This window comes from Drosophila mojavensis, unplaced genomic scaffold (assembly GCF_018153725.1).
Source record: "Drosophila mojavensis isolate 15081-1352.22 unplaced genomic scaffold, ASM1815372v1 contig_80, whole genome shotgun sequence".
Classification (NCBI taxonomy): domain Eukaryota; kingdom Metazoa; phylum Arthropoda; class Insecta; order Diptera; family Drosophilidae; genus Drosophila; species Drosophila mojavensis.
The window spans coordinates 2,366,054-2,385,409 of record NW_025318906.1 but is presented as its reverse complement, the minus strand read 5'-3'; the positions used below and the strand labels follow the sequence as shown (position 1 = coordinate 2,385,409).

The window sequence follows — 19,356 nt, the reverse complement described above, 5'->3', positions numbered from 1 at the left end:
TTCTATTTATAAATGTTGCCTAGATATCAAGAGTTTATAAAAAAAAAAGCAAAAACAAAATAAGTTTTGCAGATCTTTAACAGAATGAGTTCGAGTTAGCAAAAAATAAAAATAAAATAAATAAAAGAAAACCTTAATATATAAAAGCTTATCTAATTCGAACACTTTGTAGATGAAAACTTTGCACTAATCTAAAGCTAAAAGAGGAAAGAACAATAATAATTGTATGTAAAGTAAAATTTAAATATTAATATTTTCAATGTTTGCTACTGCTACAACAAGAAATCTAAATGTTTAAACAAAATAAGAAAATGCGAAAAAAAGATCAATTTATATATATATAATATTATATATATTTAAATAATATGCATTACACAAATTATGTAAATGTTAATGCGTTATATAAGGTGCGATCCTTGTAAATAATTATAAAGAAAGAAAGACATTCCAACTTTGTTTGTTTTCACTTAAAAACATGGAACCCAACTCCGCCCAAGAAAAGACAGTAAACATATACGAAAGTGCGTCGACATCGACTATACTATATAATATATATTTATGTATATATATTCTATATTCTTGTTTGAACTTTACACAACTAGACGATAAACTAAAACTATTTAATCTAGGGGCCTTAAGGTAAATTATATATTGATCTAGAAATGCTTCAAGTCCGTTTCTATGCTGGCCACATTTGTATTCTGCATCAACTTGATCTTCATGGCGGCCGTGGCGCCCACTGCTTGCTGCAATATGTTTGGAGGCTTGGGTTGATTCTTATCGGCCTCGTATTGGGCTCGATGCAAACGCTGGCGATGCTTATACATATTGGCGCTGCAGAAGAAGGTCATCGGACAGTTGGGACAGGTGTACAAAACTTCGCCGGTATGGGTGGATGTGTGCTCCTGTTGGGGCGAAATTACAATTAGTTAACCTAAACAAGGGGAAATATAAAGAGCTTTGAGCAGACCTTGAGTTCCTGTGGGCGTTTGAAGGCCTTGTCGCACATGGTACACTTGAACTTGCGCTCGCATTCATGACTGCCAACGAGAAGAGAGATTAGTTTATATTCGATCCAAGAGTATTTTGCAGGCTTTACTTGTGATAGATGTGACGACGCAGCGCACGGGCATTTGGGGATAACTTGTTGCATACATGGCAACGATGCTCGCCCTCGCTCTCCACATGTATGCTCTTCATGTGCTGCTTCAGACCTGTCATGCCCTTCAGCCAGGCGCCACAGATTTGACACTGCTTCAGCTCGGGCTCTGGACGTGGGGTGTTTGAGTGCATCAGTTCTTGATGCTTCTTCAGGATGATCTTCGTGCGCATCTGTTTGCCGCACTTGTCGCAAATGATAATGCTCTCCGGATCATGCATGGAGTTCATATGATTCTTCAGCTTGCGTTCAGTCAGGAATCTGCAATGAATCGCGGATTAGTTTAATTATGGTTACCTATTGGATCCCACTTACTTTTTGTTGCACTCGCTGCAGGTGAATTTGAATTCAGATTTGGGCACATGTTTGTTCAGCTTATGATAGTCTATGGCCGTTTTGCTAAGGAATGCCTTGCTGCACAGATCACACTGGAAGGTCAACTTGGACAGGTGCACCTGTTGATGCGACTCCAAATGCCTTGAGTTTTGGAATGACTTTTCGCAGGTGGTGCACTTAAAGTGATCGGGATTCCAATGGACCAGGACATGTTCGGCCAGCACTTTACGTTGCGTAAACTTGCGTCCACAGCAAATCATATAGCCCGGATCCACTTGGTGTGTGAGTCGATGATGCCGCTGCATTTCCGTAAAGTTATGCACTAGAAGATTGCATATGGAGCAGGGCAGCACATCGCTGAAAAACTTGGCTATGATCGCATCGAATTCCTCCTGCTGTTTCTTGCGCTGATCGAGCAGTTCACGGGACATGCGAACTCGCGGCTCCGCTGGCTTGGCACGCTTCTTATATTTTTTGGGTCGGACTGGAGTACGCTTCGGTATGATGGCGAATTCGCCGTCATCCGGCTTGCCAATCGTAAAATCAGAATCGTCATCCTCCTCCTCCTCGCTGCTGTCGTCACTGTGGGCAAGTCCATCAACAAACTCGGCAATGAACTCCTGCTCGTCGTCACTGAAGTCTTCGGGATGTTCCGCTTCTGTCTTTAGACTGGACGGCAAATCTACCGTTTGCTCCGGTTGCGTTTCAGCTGGACTTGGTTTAGGCAAGACTTCGGTTTTGCGTGGCCGCCCGCGACGTTTCTTCGGCGGCTCAACTGTCTCTACAGATTCATTTGCATTAACCTCTTGCGATTCTGATTGGACATTTGCGGTTTCTGCTTCCGCTTTGACACGTTTTCGCAGACGACGAGCGGGCGAAGGCGTCTGCAGACTGCTCGTACCTTCGAGCACTTCAATTTTGGGTAACTGCTCCAGCTCATGTTCCTCTATCTTGACCTCAGGGTAGAAGAAGTTGCGAGCATTTAGATCGGGTGCATCGGTATTGGCCTGCTTGAAGTTCGCCTGGGTCAGCGGGTCATCCTCCATGAGCAACACCTTCGCTTCCCGCAGCGAGCTCTGTGCAGCGCAGACGAAATCGTGTAGCGTGTTGAAAGCGGAAACCGTTGTCCAGCATGGTGGGCATATTTTCCGAGTTTCGCCGCTGCTTTGTATTAGCTCTATCGGAAAATGTTTGTTGATAATTTGCACCACATTCAGTTGGGCAGCCTTTGTCGAAAATACATCCATATAATCATGCAGTGTCAATGGATTTTCCTCCAGGCATAGCAAGCACGGCGTAGCTGCTGTTGCTTCTGTATCAAGGGAAGTTTAATATTACTTCGACACTCTTTAACAATGTTCTACTGCCATTGAAAATACTTACCCATATTTCTCTTACAAAATGTTTACATACATATGTAGAAACTCATTTATTACGCTATCCACATAGAAAAATATTTATGATTTATTGTTATATATTTTTATTATGGTTCTTAATGAGTATTTGGTGCTTAGGGCACTTACAGCTATACGAAATGTATTTTATATTTGTTTCTTTCAAATTGTTCGTAATTTTATATTTTCTTGTTGAGACAATTTGTGGTGGGTGGACGATAGGCAGGCAATAAAGATCCGATACATGGCCGATAAGTGCAGTGTTGCGAAACTATCTTTAAAAAAATTATCGTTCACAATAGTTTATTTAATAGCATCTGCAATGGCAGCAAGCAACTTAAAACATATAAAATATCAACAAATAGCATTTTGTGCTTAAATATACAAAATATTAAACAATTCGTGAGCTTAGGACGAGCGAGAAAGTGTCTTGAACATAGGCTAAGCAGCGTACGCACTGGATTAATGCGCAGCCAGAATTGCAAACGCATTGGCAAACATAAACAATGTGACTTTAATTTTCCTGGATGCTGGAAACATTTATAATTAAGATATATTATTAAGTTGAAAGTTGAAAGCGTCTAATATTCAACACAGGCTTACAACTATCTCATTGAAATCTAAATGCTAAATTATGTCAAGTGACGAGGACATGACGGTTCGTATCTCCTGTTCCTATGTTGTTGTTGCTTTAGGTATAATTATTAAATAATTGCTCTATCTACTTTCAGATCAGTAAGAAGCGTTACAGTGTTTTGCAGAATCGCAAAACCTATTGGTATACAGTAAATGAAATCAAGAATAAATCCATTTGCCCCAGCTGTGGCCGATCCATAGAAAGGTTTAAAAATTTGACAGCGCATGTAAAGCGTTGCTTTAGCATTAAGAAAATCGGACCCATATACAGACTACACGGCTATGTCGAATGCAAATGCGGACTCCTGATAGCTGACAATACCAAGGCACAGAAACTACACGTATGCATGGTAAGTGAAATATAGTACTTGAAAAATCAGATAATATACTATTTCCTTTGCTAGGGTGAAGTGCCGGCCTTTGAGCCAGATTTGTCCTATGTACGCAAACTACCGGAGTCTGACAAAGATCAGGTACAGAATCAGGATCACGAGCGGGATCGAGATCATGAACGGGATCACGAGGAGGATCGTGATGGAGATCAGCAACAGGCGGACGATAATCGCAGCCATCAGTTGGAGCGCGAGCTGCTCCAGCCGAAGCCTTGGATACGCAACTTTGTCTCGCCTTTCAAACTAGATATAGAGAACATCCATGTCAACAGCAAGCCCGAGCCGCGAGTGCGCAACTTCGATATGCCCGTTAGCAAGCGCGAGCCGAAGAATGTGAGCGTCTATTCGATTGGCACAAATAATGGCACAATCTATGTGACTGGCCGAACGTCACAATCAGGCAATCAAAATGTGATTTTGATCAAGAAGCGAGCACTACGATTGCCCCAGCTCAAGGGCTACAAATGCAGTTAGTCAATGAATTGCATTTGAAAAGAAGAGTTTAACTATTTATTCTACATGAAGCGCATTTGGAACACATATTTTGTAATTTTAATAAATAAAAAGAATCATTTATTATATACTTGTAAATTTTGGGGTTTACAACTTATATTGCTTAGGCGTGTTTTTTTTTTTCGTTTTCGTTTATGAATTACAAATATTTAGCAAAAAATTACATCAAATGCGACAATAACTACGTATGTAAATATAAAAAAGTTTTATGCATTAGTTTCGTATAGTACAATATGTGTTTATATTATATATATAATGAATAGTATTTGAATAGTATCAAAAGATCTGGCTAAGAATTCAGCTGTATACTAAAGTTAGTTATTTATAAATTTCTAAGAATTTTCCTTTCTTTTTTTTTTCAAATTTGTTTTGCTGTATATTTAGTTACTATTTCAATTTGTTGTGTAAAATTCTAATGCTTGGTCTCTGGGCTGGGCGGTCCTATAAGTTTTTTTTTTTTTTTATATATCCATATTTCTCGCCTGTATCTAATGAATCTACTACTATATATATATATGTATGTATATAGACAAAACTACTTAGCAGCAAATGTAGGCAAAGATTCTTGATTTTGATTTTGTAGAAAGAGTTTTTGATTTGGCATATGAGTGTATATATATATAGTATCGTATAGTATAGTATGTATATGAAGAGAAGCTTTTGTGCTGTTTGTGCTACACAGACAACGGAGAGAGTTTATGGATGTGACGAATGCTTTTTGATTTTCTGTTTTTTTTTTTTTTTTTTAGAACAGACAGCTCCAGCTCTATTTTAACACTGGCTGTGGCAGGCGGCCGTAGTTATGGGCGTGACGGTTGGCCACAATCTAAATGCGTTCGGTCACATAGACTTTGGCAGAGGCAGGTGCATTGGTTCTTCGCACGGCAAAGGTGACAATAACGCCAATCAGAATGAGAGTGACGCCCATCGCAGTTGTTATGTAATGCTCAATCATGCGATTATCGTCGCTGCAAAGAGAAGCGATTTGAATACGAGAGTTCTTTGGAGTTCAGCTTGGGACTCACCTTAGTGTGGGATCCTTGGCAGTCTCGCGTTCCTTCTCGATGATGCCCGTCACAGCGGTGGCTATGGCCAGCCAGAAGTTGGCCAAGCCCAGGCTGGCGTGTATCGGCACCATGGCCGAGCGACAGCTGTAGGTTTTATTGTCGCAGCAGAGCAGCACCAGAAATCTAAGACGGAAGAGGTTAAAGACCATAGAGATATGCTTGGGCAACAGCTGCGTGGGAGACTTACGTTAAGAAGCCAATTACGAACTGCAGCAGGAACATGCACATCGTCACGAAGCCCAGCCATGAGTGCAGGCTATAGAAATTGATCTTGGCCATTGCATTGTGCGAGTCGAAGACGGAGAGGAAGCCCATAACAATACAGGGTATTGCGGCAGCATGAAAGAACATGTGAATCAGTTTCACATAGATGTGCTTGACACAGCGGCACAGACGATAAACTAAGATAGCTGAAATGATATATATATATAAGATGATATATCTGATGATCCACATCTAGCATGTTCAACTTACAGAATCCAGATAGCGTTACGAAACCCGCTATCATCAGAATGGGATGCAAGTTGAATTGCTTCAGTGGCTTTTCCGACCAGGCGAAGCCGCCGCGATAGAACATCACCCAGAAGAGTGCCAATATCAAGACACCCACCAGTAATATGGTAGAGAGTATTACGATTAACAAATATTCACACCAGGAACAACAGTTCCAGGCATTATCTGGATCCTCCTCATAACGTCTGCAATGATACAAAGAAGAAGGGGAGAGATTTTCATATATAAATTGAATAAGTTTTAGATCAGATTTACTTTTCACTTGGTTTACTCTTTCCGAGTATGGCTCGATTTAGCACATCTATAAAGTTGCGATCAATTATCTCCATAATTGTTTATCCGAGTTAAGCCTGCTATCTATCTATATGCAAATATATGTGTGTATATAGGATTTTGTTGATTTCAGTTAATTGCGTTTGCTAATTCAATTATGTAAAAGATCTTTAGTCTGACTGTCTCCCTCTCCCATCTTACATAATTACAGTTTGCCCGAGTCTCTCCCTCTCACTCGCACGTCTTACATAATTACCTACAATTTCTCTCTTAATTGCTTGATAAAGCAAACATTTCCACAGACTTCACAGCACAAAGGCAAATCTGAACAACAAATAAAAACTCTAGCAATTATCTAATTTGTTCGCTAATTGGTTCAGTTCTTTAGCCTCGACATCGTCATCATCTCAGACTCAGACTCAGACTCTACCTCAGACTCAGACTTATTCAAATACAATTGAGTTAGCATCGCCTTTTGTACTCATTTTCTTACTGTTCTTTTTTTAAATATTCCTTTATTTTCTTGTAGCCTTTTGTTTCTTTTAAATAATCCGTTATTTTGCCCATGGGGATTATCTAATCTGTGTTCCTTTTTTTTGTACTTTTGTTTTTGTTTTTTTTCTGTATAATATTGTTTGTGTGTTTGAAAAGTTTTACATATTTTATGATCACATTTGGAAAGCTTACTGAATATTAGGGTATAATGGGCAAGTTGGAACCTTGTCTAGGTCTCGTTTCAGCGGTTACATAAGAGTGTATATATAATAAAATGCCAAATACGGCCTATGTTTCGAAAGGGTTTACTTTAACGAGCGATTCTATCCCTAATCAAAAGTTTGCTATTAATTCCCAAGCTGAAACCATGTATATAATTATACTTAAGAACATATAAATATTTCCATTGATCGAGAGATAAATGACAGACAATTTCAACGGCACATGCCAAATTTAGCTAAAGAAAAAAATAAACTTTAAGCAAATATATCATATTCAAGATATATGATATATGCCATGCTCATGTAGAACGGAGTTCTCAATTGTCGCTTGAATTTTATGGAGCATATGCAATTCGATGCCAATTAAAATGTTATTCACATAATAAATAATAATAATAACTTTTCGTCATCATTCGCGTGTGATCAGATGACAAAACATTTCGATGGCTGAAATGGAGATGAGCTCAGCATCCATAAGCAGATGCAGCATGGAGGAATGGGTGCTCGCTCATCTTGTCGTACTGTGAAATTTCTCACAGTGTTGCTGCCGAATCACAATTCATATTGAATGCAACGAGCAGCTGTTGCAAGTAAACAGACACCAAATGTGGAGTGCAGTAGCTCAGATAGGATAAGTGGGGGAGGGGGTCTGTCTGGTGGTGTCTTTGGGGTCTGTGGGTAATTAGGCGCATTGCTGTTGGCCAACGAGCTGCTTAATCATCTCCAAGTGCAATCGCTGCTGCACTTGAAGTGACAGCAACAAGCCAATCCACAAAACGAAAGCAACAAAACAAACAAAATCATTATTGTTATTATTTAAATTAATAGTGCGCAAAGCCAAAGAAATCACTCGGCGTCTGATAATGAAAGCAAAAGCCAAAGCATTTATGAACAACACAATGATAGTGTGAGGGTAATTTATAGTGGAAAGTGTGACACTAGCCAATGCCCTGTAGTGCATATCTCAATCGCATGGTGCTCTCAATTGCTTACTAGTCTTACGTAATACCCTGTAATCCGGGCTCAGCTATCGTAATGAAACTTGAATTCTTCTCTTGGCTTTTTCTTATGTCATTTCTATTCTTCTCGCATCTATTCTTCTATGAATGCGATAGCAAAGATAACAGTTAAATGTTTCTATATAGATAATTAGCGTCTTTCATTTGAAGACTGATCTCAGTGAAAAATATTCTTGTCGTAGATATTTCTGTTGAGCTCATTAGAACTTTTATACCATATAAGACAACCAACATATTCTACGTATGCTCTGTGGCGGACCAAATGTCCCTGCAGTATCTGGGATGCTGTATAGGACTTACATAAAAGCTCTCACAATACTCCAATATTCACCTATAAATAAAAGTGAGTCTAAATCTGCTTTATCTGCCAAATCGATAGCCAATCTAACTACCCTTTAACACTATTAATGAGTGCAGGGTATTTAAAGACAGCTTGTTAAATAGCCTATTTAGGCACGCACTTTCTCAGCAGTTTCTGTGTGTGTGTGATTGTGTTTGTGTGTGTGTGTGTGTGGCAGCTAGCTGTGGACAGTGGCTGAAATTATTAATTGGGTTTTGGGTTTTTTAATATCACTTGCAACATTTTGTGATACGCCGCATAATAAGCGCTTTAATTAACATGTTGCCGCAGCATCCGTCTGACCGATCGACCGACAATGTTGTTGTTGTTGTTGTTGGCGGCTGTTGTTGTTGCCCTGACAATTTCATTAGGCGCGGTGCAGCCGATGCATCATGTCTCAGCGGGCGATGTCAATGAACGGGCGAATGCACAGCACAACAATTTAGATGTATGAGTGTGTGTGTGTGTGCATTTGTATATGTATAAGTGTAGAGGCATTTAGCTTTCAACACATGAGCTGCTTGCGGGCAGCCGAACAGGCTGTTTGCTTTAACACACATTTCACTTGCCGCCCAAGTGCAGCAGCAACAGCAGCAGCAGCAGCAGCAACAGCAGCAACAGCAGCGACAGCGGCAACAACAACGACCACAAATTGTTTAGCAACCACAATGGGCGGGGGCAGCGGCTGCGGCAGCTGCAGCTGCAACTGTTGTATCTGCATCTGCATCTGCATCTGTGTATATATCTCTTTCACTTTTTTTCACCCGTCTGCTCTGGGAAAATTTCGCTAAAAGCTTTGGCTTTTGCTTTTGCTTTTGCTTTTGCTTTTGCTTTTCAGCCACAACTCGTTTTACATAGTCATGTGGCAAGTTGCAAGTTGCAAGTCGAAACCTGATCATGAACCTGCAACCGTGGCTTTCAACGTGCCTCCAGATGAATTTAATGCCAATTGTTGCTAATGGGTCAGCAACTATTCGAGGTGCTTGACACTGCGCCCACAACAACAGCAACAACAATAACAACAACAACAACAACAGCAGCAGCAGCAACAGACATGACTGTAGACTGTCTGGTGCCTGGTTTGTTGTTTAATGAAGGAAAGCTAAAATCTTAAGTTGACAGTTCTTTAACCGCAACACCAACAACAACACCGACAATAACAACAACAACAACAGCAACAGCAGCAGCTCCTCTTTAGCCATAGCGAAAGCAGGCAAAGCTTTAATTAGTTGTAGATTGTCTGAGTCATTATTTTGATAGCCATAAATTGAATTGAATACAACTGAATTGCATGTCGTATGCATATAAAATCCTACTATATGTAGAAGCCATATATGACAGTATATACATATGCATAACAATCCGTAGATCTCAGTTCAAGCTCTTCAGATCGCATATAGTGTAATATCTATATTTCTTTTCCAACTTTTTCAAGCAGTATTATTATGATTGTTCTATTATATTATGCGGCAAATATATTATTATTATTATTACATTATAAACACTTATATATTCTCTATAGCCTATGTATTTATTCCCAGGTGACCAATTGATGTGCTTGATTCAACTAGAAACTCACTCAGCTTCAGTTGTTATATTTCTAGCCTAAGCCCTTACGTTATGTGTTTTACTGGTATATCTTTAAACCTAAATAGTATGATGACTTTTTATTATCTAATATATCTAGCTATGTCTTTAGTACTATTTGATATGCAGATCTGGTAAAGCTTTATGGCTAAGGTATACAGATTGCATTCTTAGCATATGCTTCTTGTATCTATAGCGGAATAGGTGCAGCAATAAAAGTTCTATACTTTGTATAGCAATACTTTGTAACTCTCAATTTTTGCACTTTTTTAATTGCACAAAACCCTAGGCTAGTCCATAAATCATATCGCACCTGCTATATGTCTGCTAAGCTATGTGATCTTTATTACCTTCCGTCTTTTTTGGGTGTGGGTAAAAATTCCAAACTTCAACTTCTATTTTCATAAGTGTAGTATAAGTATAAGTAGTATAAATATACTTGTAAGTATAAGTTTACTTATAAGTATACTCGGAAACATCATTTTCAGCACAAGTATAAGATGAATATGATATAAGTATAAGAACAGAATTTGTTTGAGGGCATTCAAAGAAACTTAATTTATGATATATGTTAACATTTTGCTGCAGCTACTAAAATAGACTTTTAGTGAGTAAGTATAAGGTCAAGCATAAGTCTGTACATTAATGTTTAAAAGGTTATCAACATCAGCTTATCATAAGAAGAACCTACATTTTTGCTTTAGTGATCAGTCCAGTATGAAGTATAAGTGCAAGTACAAGTACACATAGGCAGACGTATAAGTAGGAGTATAACAGCTGAGAGGTTAGCAAAGTAGATTAGGCACCTACATTAACTAGATATGATGTCCATCTAGTCCCTTATCTTTGGACAGACAGATAAGAACAAGCTAATGCTCAACAGCTACAACATGTATCTCGAGATACAAATGTATCTGGGCGTTGTGCGCCATAATTAGCGCCCAAGCACTGACTGGTCTTTAGCCAAGTAGCTCGCCCAGTTGAAAGCGGGCTAATTATGGCGTGGTATGGATTGGATGGCACCGAGGAGCGCAAAACCAAACTGGAGCGCGACTCGCATCAGCTACTTGTGGCATAGATACAAATGTATCTGGGCAAGTGCTGCGCGATGCATTTATAAGCCGGCAGCAGGAAGCACACATTGAGGATGTGACAAATTACGAGAATACAATTAAAATTTAAGTACGTTTGTAACGAAATTAAAACATTTGCGCGCAAGCATGACGAAACCGCAGAAGAGAAGATGGAGAAAAGAAACAAAAATCATAAAACAGACGCTCGCAATGTGTCCTGCGGGTTAATTATGTACAAGCTAGACTGCAAGCAAATATCTGTATGTGTGTGTGTGCGTGTGCGTGCATGTGTTGTTGGTGTTGCTTTACAATGGGCGACAATTGTTTACGAACTGAGCGACGTCTCGGGGAGTTTCAATTGAAACATTTTCGTGCTTCGTTTTGTTTAACGGCAGCTTCTGTTACGCCTGCATATGTGTGTTTGTGTATATTTGTGTGCATGTGTGTGTGTTGCTGTGTGTACGGTAATTGTATCTTAAAGATACAATCAAATTCGCAGTACCAGAACTCGACACGCAACACACACGCCACACACTGGCGCAGTTGCCCTGCAATTTATTCATTGAATTATTGTATTTATTTATATTCATATACAAATACATCGAAACTTATAAACAGTGCTTCATAAAGTTTGTCTTATTGGAATTAAGAGCCAGGCTGCTTGGCTTTAGCTTGCCTTAGAGTACTCTCTCTCTCTCTCTCTCTCCCTCTCGCTCTCGATCTCGATTTAGAGTGAGCTCTGCCGGCATATATGTAAGGAATTCAATCTACATCTCGAGCAACACATCATTTATCAATTTAAATGTACGTATGTGTGTGTATAAGCGGGTGCTTAAGATGCAGGGTGGATCGAAGAGTTGACAAAATATAATAAAATAGTTTAGTAAAGTGTAGATTATATGAGATAAAATTTCTTAATACCAAAGCAGCTGATATGTCACAATGCTACATCATGATGTAAGCAAGTATCTATTAGAATTTCGTATCAAGCATGGTAAAATAAGCTTAGATCTTTGAGTATTTCTCATGGCACATTGCGATGTAAGCTAAGTTCTATGAGTATTACTGCTAATACATCATTATATATAAGCTGTGGCCTATCTGTATTACATAAACATGATGTGTGAGCAGTAAACCTTATGATATTCACTTATGTAAACAACGATGTACATAGACCAAGTTGCATCTATGAGGACTATCCATATAATATACCTTTCTGAACATTTTATTTTCTCAGAGTATGTTCATATGTTACATCACGATGTAAGCTAAGATCTAACAGTATCCTTCACATATTGTTTAGTATATTATTAAATATAATCAAATATTTGTTTGTCTTGTTTTGGCACGTGAACAGTCGTTCCAATTAGCACAAAAATATAAACATGTTAATAAAAAATCTAGATGTAGAGCTATACTAATTTTGTTAGATAACCTCGTGCTGTGTTTAATGAACAGCCCTCGTCGCATCGCACTTACGCTGTTGTCGTTCCTCCGCGCGGCATTTTGCCCAAATGACGTTCACGCATTTAAGCGAATTTATGTAGATGTATGTGCCTTGTGTTTAGCTTTTGTTTCTTTCGCGCTCGATCACACAGAGGCGAGCACACGGCGTATACGTAATGTATAGATCAAAATTCGAGAGATGATGCTAGAGATTTAACAAGCTTTTATTTGTATTTAGTTTTTAATTTCTGTTTGGAATTTCCCACAAATTATTATTTAAGTTCTCTGTAAAAATAGATGTATTGACACAAATTAAACGTGTTGAATTCGCAACTGAGAGGAACATTTGACAACGTAATAAATACTTATATATATGTACGTGTATATACATATATAAATCAATCTGACATTTGGTGAATTGACTTGCTAATCAGCGCGTTAATTGGTCAGACATTCTAGCTGTTCAGAAACATAGCCCTACTAGGCTGAATTTGATTCCTCATTGATTTAAATTCCATTTTCAGTTGCAAATACAAGAAATTTAGACATTTATTCGTGTTTTTTTTTTTTGTAATTTAATTCAATTAATGTCTGATGCATATGTAAATGACGGTTTCTTTGTATTTATTCAAACTTTCGATTTCTCGTGTAACGATCATCCATTGATAGCTTTTGATGTATCTATCAAACAAAAGGCAGACACGGTCTAAGCACTTTCTACATAAGAGCGCAAGGTTATTGTTTATATTGTCTTTTGTTATTTTTGTAAGTTTTGTTCTCCACACACATTTAGTTTTATTTCTTTCTATTTTTTTTTTTTGTAATTTTCTCACGATATTTATTCAATATGCCGGCTGCTGCAACCTACGCTCGATACGGATCAACGGCGAATGAACTACTGAAAAATCAACTGAAAAATGCTAGCGATAAGCTGAGAGCGCTGCCGCATCGAGAGAAAGAGAAAGAGAAATGGCGAGCCTATGTTAAGAGAGCTTTTCTTATGGTAATGCAAATCTTGGCGATTTTAATAAACCTATACTCATTATACTAAGTTTATATATTTCTTTAAATATTTTTTAAGCTCATATATCTGTATAAATAAATTTTATAACTTTATTAATATGTTAGCAATGCTAAATTAGCACTAGAAATTGTACATTGTACATTTCAAATCAAAGACACGTTAACATTCGGTGCTGCTGTTAAACTCAAAATGGCACTGTCAAATGTGTAAAGAAATGTTGAATATCGAAGTTCGAAATGCGTACATGATCAAGCATAGACACAAACCAGCTAGTACGTCTAGTGCGAAAATATGAAATTGAATTATGCTTGAATATAAATATAAAATTTGTAGTCAGAGAAAAGTTGTAAAAAAAAAAAATATTTTAAAATTCTGACTAACAGAAAATGCTAAAAAGTTTCTGTCAGAAGATTAAACTTATCTTTTACAAACGCTCGTGACCTTGTCTTAAAGCATGTGAGCATATTTTTTTAGACTTTTAGGCAAATACTGTAAAAGATAAATGTATTTGCTTGAGTTTTGACAAATATGGTAAATAAATCTGTAGTTTAACTGCGTGATAATAAAATCTTAGATATAAAATATGGTATACTAGATAATGCTGCTTAGATAATCAAAATGACACACTGACAACTTAACTAATCTAAAATTCTATTAATAGAATAATGCAGGGGCTATTTTTTATATATGAATAAATAAATTTACTTTTGAAGAGCAATCAGAACAGCTGTTAAGCAATCATATATGCGCTATATATTTATAACAAATGAACTTGGTTAATGCTAAATGAAATTGGAGCAGTTCTTAGAGCTTGTCAATTACAAAGCGTACAGTCAAACCTAGCTATGAACGAACACACCCAGCTAATGCGTGCTCATTACACATGGAGCCGGGCAACACGAATTCAGTTCCGTTCAGCGCGCGCCCACAAAATCGAATTCGAAATGAAATGAGCAAAAAGGCCAACAAAATATGTGTGCAGTAATTACAATGGGGTATGGGAGCAGTGGGAGCGAGGTCATGGGGCAGGCCAGTCAAACAGGATAAAGGATGAAGGATGAAGCGTGTTTTGGCTGGCGTCAACTGGGCGCACGCACGCGATCAACTGTTGAATGTGTGCGTGTGTAAGCAGGTGTGTGTGTACAGGTGTGCTTACAGGTGTGCGTGTGTGTGTGTGTGTTCGTTCCATATATCTCTTTGGTCAGTCTGATTTGCGAGCAACGCGAATTAAAATAGAATTTACGAGCGACTCTGTGTACACGGCTTAGGAAATTGGCGCATTAAAAACAGAGAAAGGCGTAAGGCACATGCCCCGCCCACCTGGCAGCTGGCTTAAGGCGTGTCACCAACGTTCGTAACGTTCGTTTCCTCTATTTGAAATGTAAATGTTACACTTTGGCCATTACGGCACGATTAATGAGCGCTATTTTAACGAGTTCTTTTTGTTTTTATTTATATTTTTTATTTTGACGACAGCTCAGGACGAGGTCAAGGCAGGGCTTTCGCTTAAATACCCCAAATTGTCGGGCTAGACAACGCCAAATTGCTACAGTCGCAGCTCAACGTTGTGGCTTTTCAATTCAACTTGACACCATTTTCATTCAAATATTTATAAACACAGAGAAAACTGAGCTGCAAATTGAGTTGGGCTGAGTAGAGCAGCGAAGCACAGTGAGTTGCTTATGTAATTTCATAGCTGATATAGCAAATTGATCTGCTAGACATGTGTTTGCAAGAGAAATACCATATGGTTGGTTATGTCAACAAATACCCTGTAAAATCAGCATAAATTGCTAATGAAATTACAATTGCTTTGCGACGTTTTCTACTTCGAATTGCTTCAGATTCAAATTGTTTGGGTTTGTGTACCTGCTAAATCACTTGTACGTTTGTTTTGCAGGTTGGCTCAAGACTTTGCTAAATATAAGTAAGCATTACAAAAATGCATTTGAAATATATTAAGTTTGATTTATTACTAAAATGCAATATCCCAATAAGCCACTAATGCTGAGCAGCCAATTCGTTCATTAAGGTAAAAGCAAAAGAACAAAGCACTTTAAGACGCGGATTAATATAATATTCATATCTTAAAATACATTTTTATTACCAATAAAATTCTTTAGATATTCAGATACTTGAACTCACTTTTCATCTGGCGGCGGTGGCATTTCATTGCCATTGGGCGTGCCGGGCGGCGTCTTCTCATTTTCCAGCGTCAGCGGCGGCAGAGGACTCACCGAATTGCTATCCATGTGAAAGCAATCAATGTCTGATAGTTAAGCGAGCACCGATGATAGCCTGTTGAAAGGATGGAAATATTAGCACTGGCTGGGCTATCAAATTCAGAGCAACAACTGCAGCCAGATAGACAGTCAAACAGCCAAACAGACAGCCAGACAGACAGACAGAGAGGCAGGCAGCCAAAAGGCATTCAACACAGGATTCTTTTGAATTCTATGCTGTGCTCATTCGGGTATTATCGGGGTATATTAGTTTTGTATTTTGTGTGGTTGTAGCTGGTGATTGTAGGTTTTTCAGTTGATATGTGCATCCAAAAATACATAACTGATCGATCACAACTATATCTTCGCTTAGAGCTACTAACTTTTATGGCTAGATCTAAATAGAGGGTATCTACCGAACCTTGTCTTTAATACTTTTTACCCTTATATATATCTTTCTTAATATTTTCTGCAGGCTTTTAAGGCATGACAAACGAGTGTTATGCAGACATGCATTTCCAGCATTTTCTTTCATTTTTCATTTGTGGCTCATAAAAATGTTTTTCCACAATATTTAGTAGCGGCTAAAATCGGAGTCAGAAACTGCTGCCGCTGCTACCGCTGATGCTGCTGCTGCTGACAGACGCAAACGCGAGTGCTGTCGGCAGTCAGGCAGTCATTCAGTCAGGGTGCAGGGTCTGTCACTCGTTTAATGTGGGGGCGCAGAAATCTCAGCTGCGCCTGCGGTTGGGCAGGCAACTGCCCCCATGTAGCCAGCCGCTGGTGATGAATAGCGGCGCCTTTATATGCCACTTTTCATTAGGAGGCAGCCAACTACATAAATAAGCGAGTGTGTGTATGTGTGTGTGTGGGTGACTGTGGGTACATATGTGTATGCATATGCATATGTGTATGTGTTTGCGTGTTGATATGAATGAAGCTGTGGCATATCTTTGAATGAATTGTGCAGCGAGTGCCGCCGATAAATGATCCAATTTCGCTGCCTTTCTCCCTCTCTCTCTCTATCTCTGTCTCTCTCTCTGATTCCTCTCCTTTCCCCTCTAAACTTATGCTTAAAATGGAAACTGAGTTTTATTTTGGGATATTTTGTTGGAGCATGCACAAAATGCTCGTCATGTGTGTGGAGTGGCCCAAAAGGTAAAACTGCAGCATCAACATATTTGCTCGAGTGCATTGCACTTGAGCTGCACTCAGTGTGTGCAAAACAACAAAGGGTACATTGACTACCTAGTGAAGCATGTAACACTCTGAGTAGAGATTGTAAGCAGAGCAGCGCAAATGATTAGGTAATACAGAGGAGCAAGTTCAAAACTCTGTCTATTGAAAATCTCTGCTTGAGTGAAAGTTTTTTGCAATTTCAAATATTTTTCTGGGAAGATTTTATAATTTAATATATTTTCTTTATGTATGTTGTTAATATTATATTAATAAATATTTAACAGTATAAATGAGCTACAACTCCATAGAAGAATGCAATAAAATTAACTTCCATATCTCCCCTCAAGTAAGCATGCAATTCTCTCACATGAGTGCATCTAGTAGTCGGCATTACCTATACAAAACTCTTTTTCTTTTGTTTGCCTTTGCTGAGTGCGCCGTGGCGGTCGTAGACGTGTAAAATTGACTATCATACGTCCGAGTGGGTTCTGAGAGCGCCAATTTCCGACGTGGATGTCGCCAGCTATCGCAGTTTGATTGAGTTCGCCTCCAACTCCTACTACTATTTCTACTACTATTCCCACTACTATTGTGTGAGCCACAATAATTATGCCTGAGTACGTGTGCGTATGTTCCATTTATTGACAGTTCATTGAACTCGGGCCCAGCGAAAGGCATTTGATGGACACTTGAATGCATTCAATATGCTGGCACCCCATCTCTCGCCTCCTCTCCCTCACACTCTCCTTCTTCGCACTTAACTTCCTTTTCACTCGTCAGGTTTTCCTGGCAAACGCCCTGTCGTATCGCTTTGCATAATCGACATGTGTCCATTTCTCACGCCTGACTTGGCCAATGGCCAATGGACAGTTATAACTGTATTGTAGTGTCCCGGTTTCCTTTATTTACCTAATGTCCATGTTTTTTTTATTCTTGGAAATTCGATTTGCTTCGTGACACTTTTCCTACCTACAAATTGTTAATCATCCCACGTAAATAACTATATATAGAGCCTAATCAGGAGTTAAACACTTTGTTTGCATTAGAGAAAATTAGTGGGTACTACTTATAGACTATCCTATATCATACATACACCTAAATAAAAGAGGCTTCAGCTCAAACTTTTATTCAAAGTGCCTCAAAGTACTTCCCTTAGTCAATTTTATTTCTCAAATTAATATAGTCAAATCCTTTACTCTTTGTAAAGCTTAAATTTGATTTGGGTATACAAATCTTAAGTACTTCTTCAGGCATCTCAAATAATTCTTGTTCATGTCGACTGACACATTCGAATTCCCCGTCTTTCTCAGTTCATAAAACTAAGCAAAGTCATGCCACTTTAATCTCTAGATCTTTTAATTTCAAGAGGAAATACACACACACACACGCACAAATTATAATTCCAATGCCATTTCCCAATTGTTAACTAGAGTCGGAGGATTGCGTGAGGAAATTCGTAAGATATAGCTAAGCGCTTATTGCTCGATGGCCCCAATTGTTCCAACTGCTGGGCGCCCACATATCGAAGCGCAGACCCCATTTGATATAGGAAACTGCATATTATGCAATGCGGCGTAACTATTTCCGTAACTACAACCGTATCTGAATACAATAACTGAAAAGCATTTCGAAAATGGTTTACCGGATACGCACTTAAAGAGCCATTTGCTTAAATCTCCCTTTAATATATAGATGAACTAAGCATATGTATCTGAAAGGTATAATCCAGCTACTTCTCTGCGGCTTGCTCCACTATATAGTAGTCAAGCTAATCCGATTAAGCAAGGCTCACACACAGGCACAGCTCGAAAAAAAAAGTTTATTTTTGTTGTGAAGTTTGGCCAATTGCAGTAGTTGTTTTGGCTGATGCTGCTAATGCTGCGGATGCTGCTGCTGCTGCTGCTTCGGCTGTTGTCTTTGTTTTCGTTTTTGCTCTGCTGCCAAACAATTCAAATAATCAGTCGTCTTTCTATAACCTACCCCAAGTTTTTATGCAGTGCGCAATGTGCGAGCTATGCGAGAATGCAAATAGCTTGTTGACTTAATAATTCAATTACAATTACAATTTGTATATAAATATATTCACTAATTAAGTGCGCCACTGCCGTATGATTAAGCTAATCGAGCTGTGAATTTATCATTTCAGCTAAATGTGCAACCGCCCGATGTCCGCTGTCCGATGTCCGATTTAAATCTGAGAGCAAACCCGAATACTGCGCCGTCCACTCGCCTCGAATGCTGCGTCCGAACTAAAGTGAACTAAATCGCTTGCCGGCTGCCGGCAGCGGCGCATTTCGAATTTTCGAACTTCGTCTCGCTGCGGCGCTTTCGAACTTGGAAGCGCGAGCACACACAACTGCGTGTCGTGGTACGAAAGCAATGAAAATTGGGGGAAATTTTTGGTAATAGAAAAAATATAGAATTGATAGTAGATATAAGGCGGTTTACAAAAGAGCTTAGCACTAGT

The 19,356-nt window shown here is 38.8% G+C and overlaps 3 protein-coding genes across 6 annotated transcripts; 1 reads left to right on the top strand and 2 right to left on the bottom strand.

Annotated features, from left to right (window-relative positions):
• Positions 1-514: 514 nt before the first annotated feature.
• Positions 515-3,102, bottom strand: LOC6578503 (zinc finger and SCAN domain-containing protein 12). Of its 2 annotated transcripts, none has more exons than XM_002004377.4 (5): positions 2,879-3,102; positions 1,475-2,807; positions 1,100-1,420; positions 971-1,040; positions 515-905 (listed from the first exon to the last, which is right to left on the bottom strand). In XM_002004377.4, the coding sequence occupies exons 1-5, from the start codon at positions 2,880-2,882 to the stop codon at positions 657-659; spliced, it is 1,977 nt and encodes a 658-aa protein (XP_002004413.1). In that variant the 5' UTR covers positions 2,883-3,102; the 3' UTR covers positions 515-656. The 2 variants fall into 2 exon arrangements, with proteins under 2 accessions (XP_002004413.1, XP_043866922.1); XM_044010987.1 differs by having other exon boundaries at positions 1,475-2,804.
• Positions 3,103-3,193: 91 nt separating this feature from the next.
• On the top strand, positions 3,194-4,508 carry LOC6578502. The gene is made up of 3 exons (XM_002004376.4): positions 3,194-3,547; positions 3,621-3,875; positions 3,930-4,508. The coding sequence occupies exons 1-3, from the start codon at positions 3,524-3,526 to the stop codon at positions 4,389-4,391; spliced, it is 741 nt and encodes a 246-aa protein (XP_002004412.1). The 5' UTR covers positions 3,194-3,523; the 3' UTR covers positions 4,392-4,508.
• Positions 4,509-4,790: 282 nt separating this feature from the next.
• On the bottom strand, positions 4,791-19,127 carry LOC6578501 (plasma membrane ascorbate-dependent reductase CYBRD1). 3 transcript variants are annotated; one of them, XM_002004375.4, is made up of 6 exons: positions 18,870-19,127; positions 15,634-15,786; positions 5,972-6,195; positions 5,685-5,907; positions 5,456-5,620; positions 4,791-5,398 (listed from the first exon to the last, which is right to left on the bottom strand). In XM_002004375.4, the coding sequence occupies exons 2-6, from the start codon at positions 15,738-15,740 to the stop codon at positions 5,257-5,259; spliced, it is 861 nt and encodes a 286-aa protein (XP_002004411.1). In that variant the 5' UTR covers positions 15,741-15,786; positions 18,870-19,127; the 3' UTR covers positions 4,791-5,256. The 3 variants fall into 3 exon arrangements, with proteins under 3 accessions (XP_002004411.1, XP_015018673.1, XP_015018675.1); XM_015163187.3 differs by lacking the exons at positions 15,634-15,786; positions 18,870-19,127 and adding exons at positions 12,498-12,749; positions 13,298-13,348; XM_015163189.3 differs by lacking the exons at positions 15,634-15,786; positions 18,870-19,127 and adding an exon at positions 6,266-6,367.
• Positions 19,128-19,356: the final 229 nt, after the last annotated feature.

Bases quoted from the DNA above. Each gene is read 5' to 3' on its own strand.
- LOC6578503 (XM_002004377.4), bottom strand. The intron at 1,421-1,474 runs GTAAGTGGGATC...GATTCATTGCAG, and splicing joins TGCAGCGAGTGCAACAAAAA to ATTCCTGACTGAACGCAAGC. The intron at 1,041-1,099 runs GTAAAGCCTGCA...TCTCGTTGGCAG, and splicing joins CGTCGTCACATCTATCACAA to TCATGAATGCGAGCGCAAGT.
- LOC6578502 (XM_002004376.4), top strand. From the start codon at position 3,524: ATGTCAAGTGACGAGGACATGACG. The intron at 3,548-3,620 runs GTTCGTATCTCC...ATCTACTTTCAG, and splicing joins CAAGTGACGAGGACATGACG to ATCAGTAAGAAGCGTTACAG. The intron at 3,876-3,929 runs GTAAGTGAAATA...TTCCTTTGCTAG, and splicing joins AGAAACTACACGTATGCATG to GGTGAAGTGCCGGCCTTTGA.
- LOC6578501 (XM_002004375.4), bottom strand. From the start codon at position 15,740: ATGGATAGCAATTCGGTGAGTCCTCTGCCGCCGCTGACGCTGGAAAAT. The intron at 6,196-15,633 runs GTGAGTTCAAGT...GTATCATTGCAG, and splicing joins CCACCGCCGCCAGATGAAAA to ACGTTATGAGGAGGATCCAG. The intron at 5,399-5,455 runs GTGAGTCCCAAG...TTCTCTTTGCAG, and splicing joins GCCAAGGATCCCACACTAAG to CGACGATAATCGCATGATTG.